General features: G+C 42.3%; 1 protein-coding gene across 1 annotated transcript in view; it reads right to left on the bottom strand.

Moving 5' to 3' along the window:
• The window catches only part of LOC148022682 (uncharacterized), a 30,373-nt gene extending 12,936 nt beyond the window's left edge, over positions 1-17,437 (bottom strand). Inside the window, exons 1-3 of the mRNA XM_087695626.1 lie at positions 17,133-17,437; positions 4,542-4,611; positions 4,211-4,348 (exon numbers count right to left, since the gene is read on the bottom strand). Coding sequence (XP_087551752.1) covers positions 4,211-4,348; positions 4,542-4,611; positions 17,133-17,269 — 345 coding nt within the window. The 5' untranslated portion in view covers positions 17,270-17,437. The remainder of the gene's footprint in view (positions 1-4,210; positions 4,349-4,541; positions 4,612-17,132) is intronic.
• Positions 17,438-18,133: the final 696 nt, after the last annotated feature.

The raw sequence follows: 18,133 nt of genomic DNA, 5'->3' as shown, positions 1-18,133 counted from the left end.
CAATGTTATGGCATGCAGCTTATATGATAACGGAGGTTGGTCGATTGATGTAGATCAAGGATGGCGCATGTGAGCAGCAAATAATTCATCAGGGGATCTTTATGTGGCTTGTCCGAATGTACCCGTGACTATTGGAGATGTTAGGGATGAATATCATTTTTTTGTGCAAGATTCATGTAGTTATCTGGTGATTTAGGGGCAGCCCTATATTTCAGAATCAAGGCTAGAAACAAAAGCCTTGGATGATGGTTCTTCATATGCTCGAGTTCGGAGTAAAGACAGTACAAAGGCGGTACAATTTCTCACTGTTTGTGTGAATCATCCTCGCAATCGGAATAGGTTGCAGGATAATCCCATGCCACTTAATGCACAAGAGTTTAAGGGTTTTTAGACAGCTATGCTATAAGTGGAGGTTGTGGCAGTGCCTCTAGGAAGATAATTATGCCTCCAAGAAATGGGAAAATTGTGTTTGTGTTCTCGATTGTAGGAATGGACAACATGTAGTCTTGGCAATTTTAAGAATATTTCAGCCATGTACAAGGCTGAAAAGAAATATGTAAGATGGGCTGAAAAAGAGCTGAAGACATATAGTTTGATGGCTACAAATGAAGGTATTTCAAGGCTGTTTTCAAGGTTGGTTGATGTTGATACAGTTGCTGAAATTTTTGCAGCAATTAATACTGAAAACAGGGCAAAAAAAAGAGATTATTTATGTTGACACTTTACAGATGTATGAAGTCATTTAGGAGTTAGATACCGATCCTAAACATGAAAATATGGGAGAAGAGGTAGAAGATGAAGACATTGACATGGCAGAGGATACTTCTTCTAACACTGCAAATCCGTAAGACTTTGGCACATGCCGAAGGATGTGCAAGTTAGGAGGGGGTGGATGTCATGCCGCTACACGGTCACAGTGTGAAAAACTCTAGAGTGCAACTTTCTTATTGATCTAGAGAGCAAATGCCATATTGGTCATTAATGTCAATGTTCATAGTGTGGATGGTTCAAAAATACTATATTTTTGAATAAGTTTAGCCAATTTTTGATATTTTAGATATTGTCTCTTGTAAAAATCCAAAAATTGTAGAAAACTTCTAGAATAGGATGACATGTAAAAGAAAGCATGTAGCTTTCAACCATTTTGGAAGGATTTTATGTAAAAAGAAGGATTAGCAAAATCTCACAACGCGCGATCACAGTTTTCAAACACAATGAATAGCACTCCGAACTAGGAGAAGAAGAAGGAGTGATCTGGGAGTTTTCTGGCCAGTCGTCCTAGTATTTTACCCCCCTTTCGGAGCCAATGAAGGCATCAGATTGGCAGTCTGAGTAGCATAGAGAAAGTTATTGTTTTATGCATGTTTTTGTCTACAAGAGATTTATCTTCTCATAACACAAAAATAAATTAACAGACTTCACCTCTATGAGTATTCTTCTACATCTTCTATTCCTTTGAACCCCTTCTCTTCTGTCTACTCCCCTTCTTGAATCTCCCTTCACCCTACTGTCTCTTACCCCCGTGGTAGACTTTCAACCCCAAACACTCCGACAACGTGAATGACCAAACTAAGATGCATCATCACCACTTGATCTCGTATCACCATGTGAAGACATATTTGCCGTAATCAATAGCTGAGCACAATTTCAGCAATAACACAAAGCTTTTGACTTGCAATCAAGCGCCTCAAGCCCATCAATTCAAAGGATTTAATGGTATTCCGGCAATGGAACCGTGAAACCAACCTTCCTTCCGTGCAGGGGTGGTAATAACCTAATTATAACTGAATTACAGCAAGCAGTAATAAATGAAATGAAATGCTCAAATACAAACATTTACCAATCAATCTTGGACATTTGAAAAGTGATACCCTATTGGCCCCAAAACTAGCGCCCCTTTTGGTATTGTTGTACCTTTAATTGCAATTGAATTCGAATACAATGGGATTCCTCCAATCCCTTTTGCAATCCAAAAGCCCCTTTGCTATCAATAATGACAAGCAAGTTTTCAAATTGATTTGCTTCTTTATTTGCTCAGGCAATTGGCCTTCACGGACTCCTTGGGAAATGAAATTTGCCCCAAATTTGAATGTTGTTTGGTCCCTCAATTGAATTTTGCTGAGAATTAATTCTCAACCTTGAAAATTCAAGTCTTGAAGCTTCAATCTCCTAGCATGCTTCCCGAGGTTGCTATCACACCCTAGTTTCTACTGTAAATTAGGGTTTACAGGTAGAGAAAAATACAATTTCTCAGCCTCCAAGGATTAGAATGCTGAGATCTTCAAAGCAAGGCTGGAAAATGGTTGGAGAATGAGAGAGAATAATAAATAGAGACAAAATTCAGACATCCATCGTGAGAAAATAGAAGAAATCAGCTGCTTCCCTGTCTAAACAGCCATGAAAGCTGTCTCCACCGATGGAACACACTAAATATGATGTTTGCTTGGCTGCGATTGCCCTCAAACTGCTGTCACCTACTACTATAGTCTCTTCAGGGTATCACCAACTCTCAAAGGGTCTCTTGGTAGCTAGAAATGGTATGTCAACCATTGTAGCAGCTATGGCACCCTTCTCTCAGTCTCTCTCAACTTGCACAAGGCTGGAATGACTCTCTCTTTCTCTCTCTCTCTCTCTCAACCTCAACCTCAAAAACATCTTTTCCACTTGCATGGGAAGTTTTGCCAAGTGGCAGCCTTCTAATCCCATTTTCCAACATTATCTGCATTATTAAATTGATTTTCAGCTTTAACATTCTGAAAATTAATTTAATACTTATTTTAGTGCCCAAAAATTTAGTTTGACCAGCCAACAATTAAATTGGCTATACCAATTCATCTCCCAAGTATTCCTGAGTCTTCTTTAGTCCCTTGGATTGGCATTAAGTACCATTAAATGCTAAATCCCTAGTGTCACCAAACAAACACTTATGGCTAATAAAATGTCTAAAGCCAATTTCTAGCACAAGATACCACCTAATATCTATGCAACATTACTTGGGCCAACTTTGCCTTTGACATCCACTAATTTCCTCGGGTTCTTGGCTTGTAAATATGAAATAATCTCAATTGCATTTCACATGTGCAACACATACTTAAAATTAATCCAAATGTTAATTAAAGAAAACAAAATCTCACATCCTCGTGACACCGTACCCTTCGGACCCAAGAGTTGCAAGTGCCAACAGCCTTAACGACCCTGGCGGATATAAGGGTAGTATACTCTTTCTGCATCTCACCTACATTTTGGGCATGAAAAGGCGATGCAATGTGCTGAGAATTCTTCTCTAATTGCATCAACCTAGCACTTCAAGGACCAAATCCGGAACCTACAGTGATCAATACAAGAGCATTAGGTCTTGCCATGAGGAGGCGATGCAGCTAGACACTGACTTCTACAGCCAACATTTTCAACAAGAGATAGTTTTAGGTCGTGTGCTCCATTGCAAGGAGCAGGTGGGGATTGTATCTCGTCTCTGGTAACAGAGAAGTTCGGATGCTCACTCCTTCCTTCCAATCACAAGATGGGCAGAAGTGTCCAAGAGAGGCTGGGCTCTCGAGGCATCCTTTTTCACCTTTTGAGAGGGGGTGAAGGATACCCTGATGCAGGCCTTTTGGGAGATCTTTATGTCAAAATATGAGTGCTGTGAAAGCAAACCAGAGACGGAAGAAACATTGGAAACCAAAATAGGAATAAAGTAGGGGAAATGTACTGAATGACTTGGTTCCTCAACACTTCAGCTCTGGGCTGCCAAGAACCTTGTCTTTTGGTGTCGTTTGTCTCCTCCCCATTGGGAAGGACCAACTAGTGGGCAGATCACACAAGCAAGGGGGCCGAGATGTGAGAAACCCCAATCTCCGTCTGATATGCCTGAGGTGAACCCTATTGACACAGACTCAGGAATGATGAGCACAAAGAGTGCCAAAGCTCCAAATGTCCTTGCCAACCTCTAGGGGAGGCTCACAACCAAGAGATAGAAAAAGATAGAAGATGACATGACCTCTAACACATAGTAACTTACCAATTGATGTGTGTGTAATAGATTTGAATGGTAGGCCTCCATGTTGAAGGAAGATCTTAAATAACAGGTTTAAAAGTAAGACACATAGCAAGTCGGTCAGGCTTGGAAAACCAATGCTAATTATTTCTACCCAAGCTTTTCAATTGTAAGACCAGCTGATAAATAAAGACAACAAAACACACAGAATATTACCTTGAAAGCATTCAAGTATGTGATATGCTGCTCATAAAGATCATCCAAGACCTCTTGCCCATCAGCCTCAGCAGCTAAAATGAACTGCTTTAATACAGTGCCCAAGTACCACCGACTCGAAGGAAATCTCTTTGCAATCTTCACGTGGATAAATAAGTCAAACACACAACCCTCAACCATAAAGCTGAATTAAGAAATCAACTGCTCACAGAAAACATTCCCTTTGTAAAGACGAGAAGTTTTATGTCCTTCAACCAAGACCCTGAAAATTAATACTTTGAAGTCAAGATTTTAGTCTGTTTTTAACATGAAAAGCAGGAACCTTATTTACCGAGTTGCTGATGCATGATCCATAAAAGAATGATTGCACACTGTCCGATAAAACCCCATCCCCAACTTCTCTGCAGGATTTGAATTCTACTCCTTAAAACTGGAGGAATTCTCTTTACAAACAACTTAACCAAATTGTGACTTTCGCAGAATAAAATTGATAAAAATCAATATGATGAAAAGAACAGAATGCAAATATATTCATTCATTAGAGGATAGTTAACATATACACCTTAAAACTCCAAGAAAACATCAAAAAAAATCATACTGGCTTATAGAGAAGTTACAAGGTGTAATTATTATAATTTGTGCCAAGCCCGTTTTAAATTTTGAAAACTCCTAAAAAGCTAAACTTTTTGGAATTGCATATTAAAACAAGACCATCAAGAATTACATAAAGCAGCAGACCACTTTCATCTGCTTAGATTTTAGTGCTTTTCCACACTCCAATTTTGTTTGTTACCACCCATTATCCTATCAGTGGAATTGTTCTCTTTGGAGCTGAAGGCTGAAGCCTTGATGCCTCTAACTTCTAGGAGTTCAACACCAACCCTATTACGTGCCCTAATAGTTAGTCTCACCTTGGGGCAGCATTGTGGGACTGGATCAACACCTTAGCAAATTGAACTTATTGATGATGTTCTGATTCATGTGAAGGTTTCCTCTACACGCTACTTATCTTCTTGGTAATCAAGAAAGGAGCACAATACCTCGAAGATAATTTATAGCGCTTGCTGGTAGTCATTAAATCAGAGTCTTTTGGGACTTCAAGGTAAACCCACATGCCTTCCTCGACAAGTTTGATGCTTTTATGCACTCATAGGGATATAGTCGTAGTGCTACAAATCCGTGTTTATACACGAAAAAGGCTCGTGATGATAGCCTTATGATTTTGGTACTCTATGTGGATGATATGCTTATTGCTGGGAGAGCTCATGATGAGATGGATGCCTTGAAAACTCAACCTAAGAAGAGCTTTGAGATGAAGGATACAGAACAAGCCTTGCATATTCTTAGGGTGCGCATCACACGCAATCACTCTAAGAGGCTCCTTTATCTATCATAGAAGAAAAATATCTAGAAAGCCCTTGAGCAGTTTCATATGCAAGATGGTAAGCCAATTGGCTATCCTCTACCTTCTCATGTAAAGGTTAGTCAAGCCGATTGTCTACAGTCTCATGAGCAAAAGGCTGAGATGGCCAATATTTCTTATGTCTCCACCGTGGGCACTTTAATGTATGCTAGAATAGCCACTCGTCGTAATAGCATTTGCAGTGGGAGTTGTGGTACGCTATATGGCTACACTTGACAGACGGCATTGGGATGCCGTCAAGGGTATCATGAGGTACCTAAAGGGCAAAGCAGCTATGTGTATATGTTATGGTAGCCAGGATACAGCAGTTGTAGAGTACACTAACTCCAATTATGCAAGACATGCAAACAGTAGAAAGTCTACCTCTAGCTATGTCTTCACCTTTGCTCAAGGTAATGTTTCTTGAATGTCCAGGATGCCAAAATGCACGGCCCTCTCTACAACCGAGACCGAGTATGTTGCAGCAATTGAGGCTTGCAAGGAGGCTCTCTAGTTAAGACGTCTAGTGACAGACCTTGGTATTACTGATGTGGTCCCTACACTGCATTCGGATTGTATGAGTGCTATCCAATTAGCCAAGAATCCGATCTTCCATGTGAAGACGAAACACATTGAGGTACGTTACCACTTCATCAGAGAGATCGTTGAGGACAGGCCTATTGACCTTGTCTGTTGAGAAACCCTTCACCCGCAGCTTGCGTTTTTTGCGTTTCTGCGTTTTGCGTTTAGGGTTTGCAGTCCCAAAAAGGGGCGCCATCCTAGACTGACTATGCCTATTTATAGTCCACTCTCATTCATTCCTCCCAGCTGATTCATTCAGTCCGTCACCTCTTCTCTCCAACCTCTCCACTACCCTCACACCCCTTCAAGAGGACATTGCAGTTCGTGGTTCGTAACTTCATGTCTGTCTTCATCATCTTCCTTGTGCTATGGCACCCTTGTTCCCTTGTATCGCATTCACTCCATGATCCGGAACTTCATCATTCCATTCATCAGAGTTTCGTCTCTCTTCTCTTCTCTTCTCCATGTTTGCCGAGTTCACTCCGTGTTCCTCCCCGCAAAACCTATTGTCTCGTTGGTACATCATCTTTTGACATGGTATCAGAGCTGGATCTGCTCACCTAGCAGCGAAGATCCTCCACTCCAGTGAGGGCAAAGACCGATGGCGCGTTCGGCATCCACTTCTCTTCTTCTTCCGCTACATCAAAATCTCATTTTTGCAGATTTCAGGTGTTTCAGCTTGCTGCCCACACCCCGTTCACGGAGGACATCTCAGTCGAAGCTGTTCATTGTTGTCTCCATCAGTTAGCGCCTAATTTCCAGCCCTCTTCACACAGTTTGGAGCTGATTCCAACCAGGCGACTACTGTTCCTGTGCAAACCTACTGCCGTACAGCCTGCCACATCATCACAGTCCTGCTGCCTGCGTTTTCAGTCTTTCTCTCCTGAAGGCTATCCTGCCTGCGTTTTAGTCTTTCTGTCTCCTTCTACCTGCGTTTTTAGTCTTTCTTTCACTTGTTGCCTACGTTTTTAGTCTTTCTCTCTCCTCACCTGCGTTTTTCTACTGATTGCAACCTCTTATTGCTGGTTGCATCCTCCTCCCACAGGCAGCTTACTTCCAGCCCTTCCACTACCCTCCCACCCCTTGAGGCGGACATTGCGGTTCGTGGTTCATGGTGACTGACCTCTTCCTTCTTCAGCAATGCATACTGGTATCCATGGCTTCTTTACCAATAGATGACCAAACTACTGGGTGCTCCTACTGTGGCATCACCGGACACACCACCAATGCTTGCCGACTTTGACCTTTGCTCCCCACCCCTCTGAAGTATATGCGTCTTCCACCAAGCACTCCTAGTGTCACCTCTTCTTTCTGGGCCACAGAGTTCGTTCTGCATCGGCTATCAAAGTACTATGCTCAAGGCAATAAGACGCATCCAATGCACACTAAGTCCTTTCGAGCACATTGAGACTCGATTGGCGCTACGACCTCCTGGAGATCGTTGCAATGCCAGCGGCAGTCTTCTTCCACTTATTTTCTGGTACAGTGGCTTCCATGACCTACGGCTCTACAGTCCGCTCCACCAAGAGACAGTGATTGTTTGATACCGTCGTCTCGTCAGTTTGCTCCTTCGAGAGACAGTGGCTGCTCGACTCCTTCCTCTTCTTCGGCTACCCAATCTACTCCACTAAGAGACAACGACTATTGCCCACCTCTTGCTCATTATAAGCCCCACCCTCAACTACTCAGGTTCGAGAGGCTACCTCTGGGAGCTCTTCGACACCCAGATACCTTCTTCAACACGACCGACGGCACTTCCTTCGTCATTAGACATTTCAGAGTCTATGATCCATGAGTTTTTGGATTCCCTATCTACTTCAGAGGGGGATCCAAAGGGGGATGTTATTTCTTTACCCTCAGAGGGGGAATCTACTCCTTCTTCGCCTTCAGCGGGGGGCCCTCCACCTCGTACCTCAGAGGGGGAACCTACTCCACATGAAGCTCTTCACCCATCCTCTACTTTCTTGGGGTGGCTGTCTTCGACCAGTCATCTCTTCTACTAATACCCAGGATCTTCAAGTACCACCTAGATCGGGACCTCGGAGGTTCAGCCACGACTTGGTATGTGACGAGGCCTTCGTATTCCTTCCAGCATGGATGCACAGAGCTAGTGGCTTCTCTCCCGAGGTTGAGTTTCAGGTTCTCCAGTTCACTTTGTCTACTATTTTTTACTGCCGGTTCCCTTTCAGGTGGAAATCTTGAATCTTAGGGATCCTCTACATCTTCTTTCTCCTCTTCTCTTCTTGCCTTGGTCACTTGGTTAGCATGGAGCCACCTCCTAAGATCAAGTACGGGCATATTCTTATGGTTCTCGGCACCACACAAAGTCCAACACACCTCCTATGCATTGCATGTTTTCATCATCTTTGTACTAGGGCACTTAGGCAAGCGAACAATTTTCCCATGAGGGACACTGTCCAAGTGGCACCTGTTGCATGAGCATTCTTCCGCATGTAGCATTGCATCTCCACCTCACTCTTCTCTTGTTTTCCTTTTTGGGCTTGAGAGGGGGTGTTGAGAGACCCTTCACACGCAGTTTGCATTTTTGTGTTTCTGCGTTTTGAGTTTAGGGTTTGCAACCCCAAAAAGGAGCGCCATCCTAGACAGACTATACCTATTTATAGGCCACTCTCTCATTCATTCCTCACGGTTGATTCATTCAGTCCGTCACCTCTTCTCTCCAGTCTCTCCACTACTCTCACACCCCTTCAGGAGGACATTGCGGTTCGTGGTTCGTAACTTCGTGGCTGTCTTCATCATCTTCCTTGTGCTACGGCACCCTTGTTCCCTTGTATCACATTCACTCCATGATTTGGAACTTCATCATTCCATTCATCTGAGTTTCGTCTCTCTTCTTTTCTCTTCTCCATGTTTACCGAGTTCACTCCGTGTTCCTCCCCGCAAACCCTAATGTCTCGCTAGTACACCATCTTTTGACATTATCAAGATCTCAAGTGACCAAAATCCTACAAGTTTGCTCACGAAAAGTCTATTAGCGGAGCATTTTCCTTCCTTCGGAAGTTGGACATTAGATGAGATGATGTCTTTCCTCATCATGTTGTACTTATGTACATTTGTATTTTGTCACATTTTTCTTGTTCTCTCCTCACTAGGGACACATTCGCCTTTAAGTGGAAGGTGGTTGGGGATAAAGGCGCTTGCGCCTAGTCACCCGTGTATTACTGCATTGACAATACCCGCACACCTGTACATTGTAGGTGGCGAGCGCCCATCACTGTCACTTCATTCTTTATTCTTTCAATGGCATTTGAATAAAGAAAAGGCCGATCACACATTGTGACTGTTAGAGTTCCCACATCTTGTGTCCCTCTCTTGCTCTTGCTCTTGTTCCTTCAACCATAGCTCTTGCTTCCACTCCACGCTCACTCCCTTCAATTTTTTATGAAAAATCAAAATTATCTCTTGTTGGTTATGACACACATCACACAACAAAAGATGTGTTTGAAGGGCCGCTACCCATTTCTTTTGATGATACAACTGGAGCTCCATTAAATTAACAAAATTGTTCGGCCAGTTGCTCCATTAAATAATGCAGAAATTCAGCCTATGGCTGATTAGAATATTCAGCAAGATGTTGAACAACAAGTTCAACAAGAGCATGTACATAATTAGAAAGCTGCGCACATACCTAGATGGTATTTGCAGACTATGCAGACTATGCTCCTCTTGTTGGTCGTACTTCGAAGACAAACCCGTCTACATGATTATGCCAATGCTATGGAGTTTGTTATGGCAGCAAGCACACATGATGATGATGAGCCTGATTCTTTTAAGGATGCACAACAGAGTGTGCATTGGATGGTAGCGATGCAAGCTGAATATGATTCTATCATGAAGAATCGAATATAGGATTTAGTTACATAGTCTCTTGGGAAGAAAGAAGTTGATACTAAATGGGTTTATAAGCTGAAACAAAAAACAGATGGATCCATTGATAAGTACAAAGCCACGCTTTGTGGCAAAAGGCTAAGCACAAAAGAAAGGCATTGATTATGAGGAGACATTTGCTCCTACATCCCATATGACCACTATTAGGTGTATGGTTGCATTGGCCGCCCATTATGGTTGGATTGTGTACCAATTTGACATTAAAACTACATTTTTATATGGTGAACTTTAGGAAGAAGTGTATGTACAACAGCCCATTGGTTTTGCAGCTAAAGGATCTGAACACTTGACATGCAAGTTGAAAAAGGCCTTGTTTGGTTTGAAACAAGCTCCACGAGCTTGGTACACAAAAATTAATGCATTTTTACTCACCCAAGGGTTCATAAACAGCCTGTTAGAGTCCACTCTTTATGTATGCAAAGAGGGGGGATCCTTGTTGATCATCTGTCTTTATGTGGACGATCTTTTGCATTACTATTTGGGGATTCAGTTTATTCATGATGCTAGAGGCATTGGATTGTCATAGTCCAGATATATTGATAAACTTCTTGAGAGATTTGGCTTCCAAGATTACAAGCCAGTAAGCACACCGATGGAGACTAGACTTAAGCTCTCTTTGCATGATGACAGTGATATGTTTGACATCTATACATATGCTCTAACAGTTGGCTACCTCATTTATTTATGCAACACAAGGCTTGATATTCAGTTTGCAGTTTCAGCCTTGAGCAAATATATGCACAACCCACAAATGTCACATTGGCAAGCTATAAAGCATGTTTTCCGTAATTTACAAGGCACCAGGACTCTTGGATTGCTTCATGCAAAGGGGAGGCTGCTGCAATTACATGCTTACAGTGATTCAGATTGGGCTAGTGATTTTGATTCTCGTTACTCTACCAGTGGCAATTGTTTCTTTCTTGGCTCTTCTTGCATTTCTTGGCTTAGCAAGAAACAATCCATTGTTGCCATATCATCTTGTGAAGTTGAGTACAAGGCAGCTTTCACGGTGCCATTGCAATGGCAAGAAACCCAATGTTTCATGCACGCACGAAACACATTAAGATGCAATATCACTTTGTCAAAGAGATGCCGCATGCAAGGGATATCAATCGTGTCTATTGTCCTACCAACAAGAATGTGGCAGACATCTTCACCAAAGCTCTTTTTCACGCAAATTTGAAGCATTTCGCAATGCTTTAAATTTGATCTCCTTTGGCAGGTGACCCTTGTATATTAAACCTATTACTCCAAGGGATTTGTTGGGTTTTACTCATGCCTACACTCACACAAGAGTGTTAGTGATCCAAACATAGGACACTGGAGCACTTTTAACTCTCCGTAAGAGAGGTTTTTCCCCTAGTCACTTTTAACTCTTCGTAAGAGAGGTATTTACGTTACACATTTTGGTCACTTACCGCACAATACACACATTTGTGTGTGAACGCACTTTTAAGTCACTTTCACAACCCTAAAGTTTGGGTTGTACTTTGTATTTTATACTTTGCACTTCACATTCTATTATGCAAATAGTCGTGGAAATGGTCCCCACTCCACGAACACTAACTGAAGAGTTGTCACCAATGGTGATGGATCCCCCTCTGGATTGCATATCCTAAAGCCAATCCCGTTGGTGAGTCATGTGGGAAGAGGCCCCACTATCCACGAGCCAAGGCTTCTCCTCAAAAGAAAAAGCAAGAGCCATATTCTCCACCTCAAACAAGTGGACGAAGACGGACTCAATCGAAGCGGGTATAGCCTTCTAATCCTTGGACCCCTCCTTATGCTTCAAATAAGGATACTTCTACAAACACTCCTCAAGATGAGTGCCCTTCCCACAGTGGGAGCACTTGGGCTTCTTCTTCTTCTCATCCTTGGCATCATCCTTCTTGTCCTCTTGTTTCTTAGCCTGTGGCTTCCCCTTCTTCCCACACCCAATACCTACCATAAAAGCCTTCATGGTGCCGAATCCACTAGTCCCCACCTCTCTGAGACGCTCATCATGCTTTAAGTCAAGCGGTGAAAGCTCCTCCCAAAGAAGAATATCTCGGGTCCTCCAAGGCAAAAGGCTGGTATAGAAGACATCATACTTAGGAGATGGTACTCCTAAGGGACACAAGCTCATCCCGCATATTATCCAGTTTGTTGATGTAATCCTTTATGAAAGGAGAGTCATCAACACCGAGCATTCGAAGCTTCTCCAAGGAGATCCTATGGGCAAACATCTTCTGATAGTAAAGAGATGCAAGTTTCTAGCACACCTCTGCCGCCGCAATCTTCAATCTGTGAACATGAACCAAGACAGAATCTTGTAAACTCATAAAGAGGAAGGATCACACTCAAGAGTTGAGCCGATCCCATAGAGCTACACGATCCATCAATGACCCATGTGCAAGGTCTTCCACGGGCCGAGGAACAAGGAGAGAAATAAACTCCCAAAGGTTGAAGGTATCGAGAATACACTCCACCTTACACAACCATATAGAATAGTTGGAACCATTCAACTTGTCTTCTTTGGGCAAAGAAAAAAGCACGAGCACCTGTACAACAGGTGCCATGTAAGGCACCTTCAAGCTGATAGACTGCACCTTATAAGAAACGTGAAGGGAGGGAGGAGGTGAAACCAACCTTCCTTCTTGGAATGGGTGGTGATAACCTAATTTAAGAGTTAATTACAGCAATAAATATATGCACATAAAATGAAATACACACTTTACCATAACATTCTTGGACAATAGACACCCTATTGGCCCCAAAATTGGCGCCCCTTGCGGTATTTCCTTAGCTTTCATTCAATTGGAAGGAGTACAACTCAAGATTCTTCAATCTCCTCCTGCTAACCAAGTGCTCTTGCTGTCATAAATGACCAGCAAGCCTTTTGGGTCATTTGCCCCTTGATTCACCTAGGACTTCTTCTCCAATTTGACCCTTGGCTGGCAAAATGCTGCCCCAAATCAATTTGGGATGGGCCGGCTCCTGAAATCCCTTGATAATCTTCAATTATCAGCTATTGATTTCAGTCCCTTGAGCCTTCAATCTCTGGCACGGATCCCAAGGTGGCTACTAAACCCTAATTTCTGCTGTGAATTAGGGTTTACTGCAGAAATTACAGATCAGCCCACTAAAAATGGCTGAGATCTCCTCCGAATGGCTGAGAATTGCTGAGAATGGCTGAGCATAGGCTGAAGGAGATGAGAGAATGCTGAAGAGAGAGAAAATTTTGAGATTTGTCGCGAAGAACTGATCAAAATCTGTTGCTACCCTGCTGTACCAGCCCCAAACAGATGCACCAATAACAATAGGAGCATCAGAGACTGTGATCTTCAAGAGAGTGCATCAGCAACAATTGCCAGTTTCCCAAGGTCAGGAATATGCAATCCATCACCAAAATGGTCTCCAATGGCTGGAAATTGGCCCCAAAAGCTGGCAGCAACAATCCAACACCTCTTTCCAACAGCTCCAAAATGAAAAAACGAGATTTCCCTCTCCCTTCAGCCCTTTTTAGCCTTTCCCCCACTTGCATGGGAAAGTTTTGCCAAGTGGCAGCTTTCTTAATCCATTTTCAGCAATTTTCAGTCATTTAATTAATTTTCAGAATTGGCTAGGCCATTTGCAACCCAAAGTGGTCCCATGCATTAATTGACCCTTGGACAAGCATTAATGCCTAGTCCCTAGTGTCACCACTGACACTTAATGGCCAATTAATAGTCCTAAGGGCAAACTGACACCAAAATTCACCTAGAATCTAACAAGTGTAACTTGTTACAACTTTTGCCTTTGACACCCATCTTTTTCACAGGGTCCTTCGGCCTTCAACTGTGAAAAAGTAGCTTGCACCTCACATGTGCAACACATGTGCAACTTTTAATTGCACATTTGATTAATCCTTTAATCAAATGTCAATTAAACATAAGCAAAGCATCAAATTTTCACGTCCTCGTGACAGGAGGAGAGGGGTGCTCCGAACGGGGAGTCCACACAAGGGACTTAGATCTCCAATAATCTCGTCATCACTCAAAAGAATGATGAGAGACCTCATCTTCTCAGTTAGTAAAGCCAAAATATTGGTGTTGAGACATCTTCGAGAACCTGCAATCACCCAAAAAAATCTATGTTTGGCTGGCAACAGCACGGGAACAAAAGGAAATTAGCTACAGAAGAGTGTAAATGTGCCGCCTGAGGGAAATATGATGTTGCCTACTACAAAAGGTATCATGAACTGGAGAAGGTTGCTGCCAATCTGCGTTTGCAGCCAACAAACTATCACCAGCAACCACCAAGCAAGAATATGTTATCACTTCAATCCAATAGTAGTCAACTCATGCAACAAAAAATGTGTTTGCAATAAACACAAGGGCTGATGCGCCTGTGTTTTGGGGACTAGGTGGTCTTCACAGTAGATAGATTGCATTGTGTCCTTTGTTAGGCAATGATACCATGTGAGAGTATGCAACGGAAGAAGAAACTTAAACACAAAGAAAGAAAACAAAAGGAAAATGAAGAAAGAAAAAAATTTGCACTCAATGCCAGAGCTCCCATGTCTCCATTAGACTTTGACAAGAGCTCACAACCAAGAGATGACAAACTTACAACACTAAAAGTGACAAGCTAACAGAAAAACTATGCAAAATGCTGATGTGGCATGTCTAGGGCTGATCGCAGCCATCTGGAGCAAATAGCTAACAAACAAGCTACACAACCTCTAGCAGAGCATGTGAAATGGCTACAAAGTGTGTGAGCACACCTGATACTAATTGGGAAAAGAAATACACATAAAACTGAATGGAAAACACAATCAAAGATCCAATGTCCCGGTCAATCTCTAATGGAGCTCACAACCAGGAGATGACAAACTGACAGAATAAAATGGCAAGCTAACACTTATATGTGCATTTAAATGTATTGTGCTTGTAGATACTAATTTCTCACAAAACCTCTCTCTTATAGTTTGAGCATAAGCGAATCGGAGAAGTTGGTCTATGTGAATGCCAATTTGCACTTATTGGAGAAGCTACAAGGCCAAGATGTTGAGGGAGGAAGAGTACTTCAGTGGAAGATAAAAGAGGTGGATAGCGAGGTCATTGCCAAGCTAAAGGCATGCTTACAACAAGGAGAGCCAATTAACCTTGCCTTCATCTAGAGGCACACAAATGAGAACGTTGCATATGATTTCCTTAGAGAGGATGAAATGTGCTTCTGACATGTGACTCATGTCCAAACACATACCATGGCTACCATAAGAGAGGAGTTACATTTACATAAGATTGGACAAAGCTCCTCTCCTCATGTAACAAATGATACGTCAGCCTCTACTACCACTGCCTACAAAGGCAAGGAGATTCCTCACCATGGTCGTAGTTGTAGCCATGGACATGGTTGTGATCATGGCCACACTTCATATATAGAGCAGAAAATGCTACCATCTCCAGAGTCTGCATATAAGATGGATCGTTCTATTTCATCTACTAGTGGCGATGGCGATGGCTATTTTAATAGCCACGGATAGTTAGAGGTTACTAGCTACATACTTATACTTCATGATTGATGTGTACTGTGACTAGATTTTGGTTGTAGTTTGTACCAACCAACAGCTTTAAGTTTAATCTCTTGATTCTTTGACTCTTTTCTCACATTTTCTATGTTTATGTTATTTTCTATCATTTGTCATCTATTTGAAGATGTAATCATGTATGTTGATCTTACCATGAGTCATTAACATTAGTTTGCTCTTTTCAGTTTTAAATTGAAGTTTGCATTATGTTAAATGTAGCATACATATGTTATCATATATAATGATTCACGAATCATGTAGACGATAGTATGTACACCGTAGTCTATGATTTGTGATTTGTAAATCATAAATGCTAATTTCTAAATGAAATGGATATTTATATTCTAAACTTTGAACTTCTAACTCTTGAACCTAGAGTCTAGGATCTAGAACCTAGAGGCTAGATACTTGTAATTTTTTAATATAACTATCAATAATTCTAATAATCATAATCAATACTTTTCAAAAACTCAAAACCTTGAGGTGGCCAATGACCTAGACTCCCCCTCTATAAACCTCTCTCATGCTAAGCGGAACCTAGTTGTGAGACAAGATCTCTATCAGCTACACATATAACATACATAGATTTCACTCCAGCAGTCCCTCCCCCCAAAGATGTAGTACTAAAACAACCACAGAAGATGGTTTCATTGAGAGACCTCAGTACCTAGACATATACATACCACATGAGATATGCAAGTAGCCAATGGCCGGCTCAAGGGCTCCTCCCACTAGTTAGAGATCAAGACAAGGATAGCAACCTACATCCCTAGAGCTGAGAGGATTTGCTGATTGTGCTAGGACGAGGGGAGGGTGAGGAGCACTACATATGTAGATGCAAAGGCTACAGCACATTCAGGTCAAGGTGCAGTATAGTATTCAATGGAGGCACCTTCCTTAAACTCCCCACACCCCAAATCAGTCTGTTTGGGCCAGTACCTCCTCAAGATCCAAAGTATCTGGACATCATTACTCTAGTCAGGCACTGTGTAGAGGGATAAAGGCAGTCACAGCTCACTGGCTGAATTCCAACTGAGGGTGCAGGGATACCAAAGACAGAGATTACAAAAGAGAGAGATGATGAAGATCTGCCCACAGCACGAGCAGCACCTGGTAGCAGTGAGAGAGCAGTCCAGATGCTATATGTACACCATCTCATCAGGGATGAATGAATATATTAAACCCACTGATGCTAACTGGATGGAGTTGGACGATCTTCTTTTCGGTGGTTCACTTTGAGCACAGCATCATTGTATATTTCAGACCAAGGTCCACAGCAAGACTGCCTTTAACATCTCATGTAAAACAGGGAACCCTAGGTCTTTGCCTGAATTTTACAATGACCTCTTAATTAAGACGTTTTTGCAATTTAGAAATTTGATTGGGCCCTTAACTGCGCACTAACTCCTTGGCTTTAATATGTTCGTCACATTCATTCATTACAATCGCAATTCAAGGGTAAAAACTGGTAAAAGTACCTGGCGAGCTTCACGATGACATGTGGAGGCTCCATGGCCAAGAAAGAGGCCAGGAGGAGCAGCTGCGTTTGGTCCATGGCTTCTTCTGTCATCTTGCGCTGGACCTCATTTAAACGCCGCTTTCCTGTTTCAGGCATCCATGTCCGTGCCTAGCTTCGTTGCTGGAGTAGAGCTGTTCTTCTAACAGGACCTTGGTTTGCACCGCTTCTTACAGTCCACTTCAAAAAAGACTCGTCTCTTTCCTTCCTTGTCAACCCGAGGTTAAATTTTAAATCCATTGCAGGCAGAGAAGGGTTTTTTAAACCTTCAATTTAAGATTGCTAGCATTCCTTGTGCACCGTGCGAAGTTGCTTCTTCAAAGAAACAATGCCTATGCAAAATGTAAGAGTTGAACTAGAGACCTTCTGACCACCACCCTGTTCAACTTAACCGACTAAGCTACACCATCTCTCTCTCTCTCTCTCTCTCTCAACTTTTTTTCTTTCACACTCACTGCCTCATTGAGATACCAACCCCCAAGGGGTAGCCGAGGCACCTAAAGACCTCCTTGGCCTTAACCACCCTAAACCCATAATCAAACACCCATCGGTTTGCGTCTTCCTAGCCGAAAAGAATTATCTTTGTCATACTAACTTTGGAATCTAATATAGTGACAAAATCCTCATACAATTGGAGATTAGCATCAATATAGTCTTTTTCTACCACCACAAAGCTCAGCTATCATCCATCTACAAAGTATTGGGTCGCAAGGGGATTGCCTTTGGTCCAAATCTAATTGCTTAGAGGGTCTATGTGTTGACCAAGGCAAAGTCAACTTGCAACCTCACATCATGATCCAGAAAATAGATTGGGTTAAGAATAGCATTGTGGATTTTGTGGCTAAAAATAAAGCCACATTGTTGAGCATTAACAACCCTCGGAAGGATATCTGAATGATATGCTCTATTCTCAGAGCTGTTGCCTTGGCCAACAATTAGTAGAAAAATCCCAACATGGTCAAT

This window comes from Lygodium microphyllum, chromosome 16 (genome assembly GCF_053477565.2).
Source record: "Lygodium microphyllum isolate KBCC chromosome 16, Lygodium_microphyllum_v1.1.10, whole genome shotgun sequence".
In the NCBI taxonomy this organism is placed as follows: Eukaryota; Viridiplantae; Streptophyta; class Polypodiopsida; order Schizaeales; family Lygodiaceae; genus Lygodium; species Lygodium microphyllum.
Note: the sequence above shows the minus strand (reverse complement) of the source record. Positions and strands in the feature narration are given on the sequence as shown.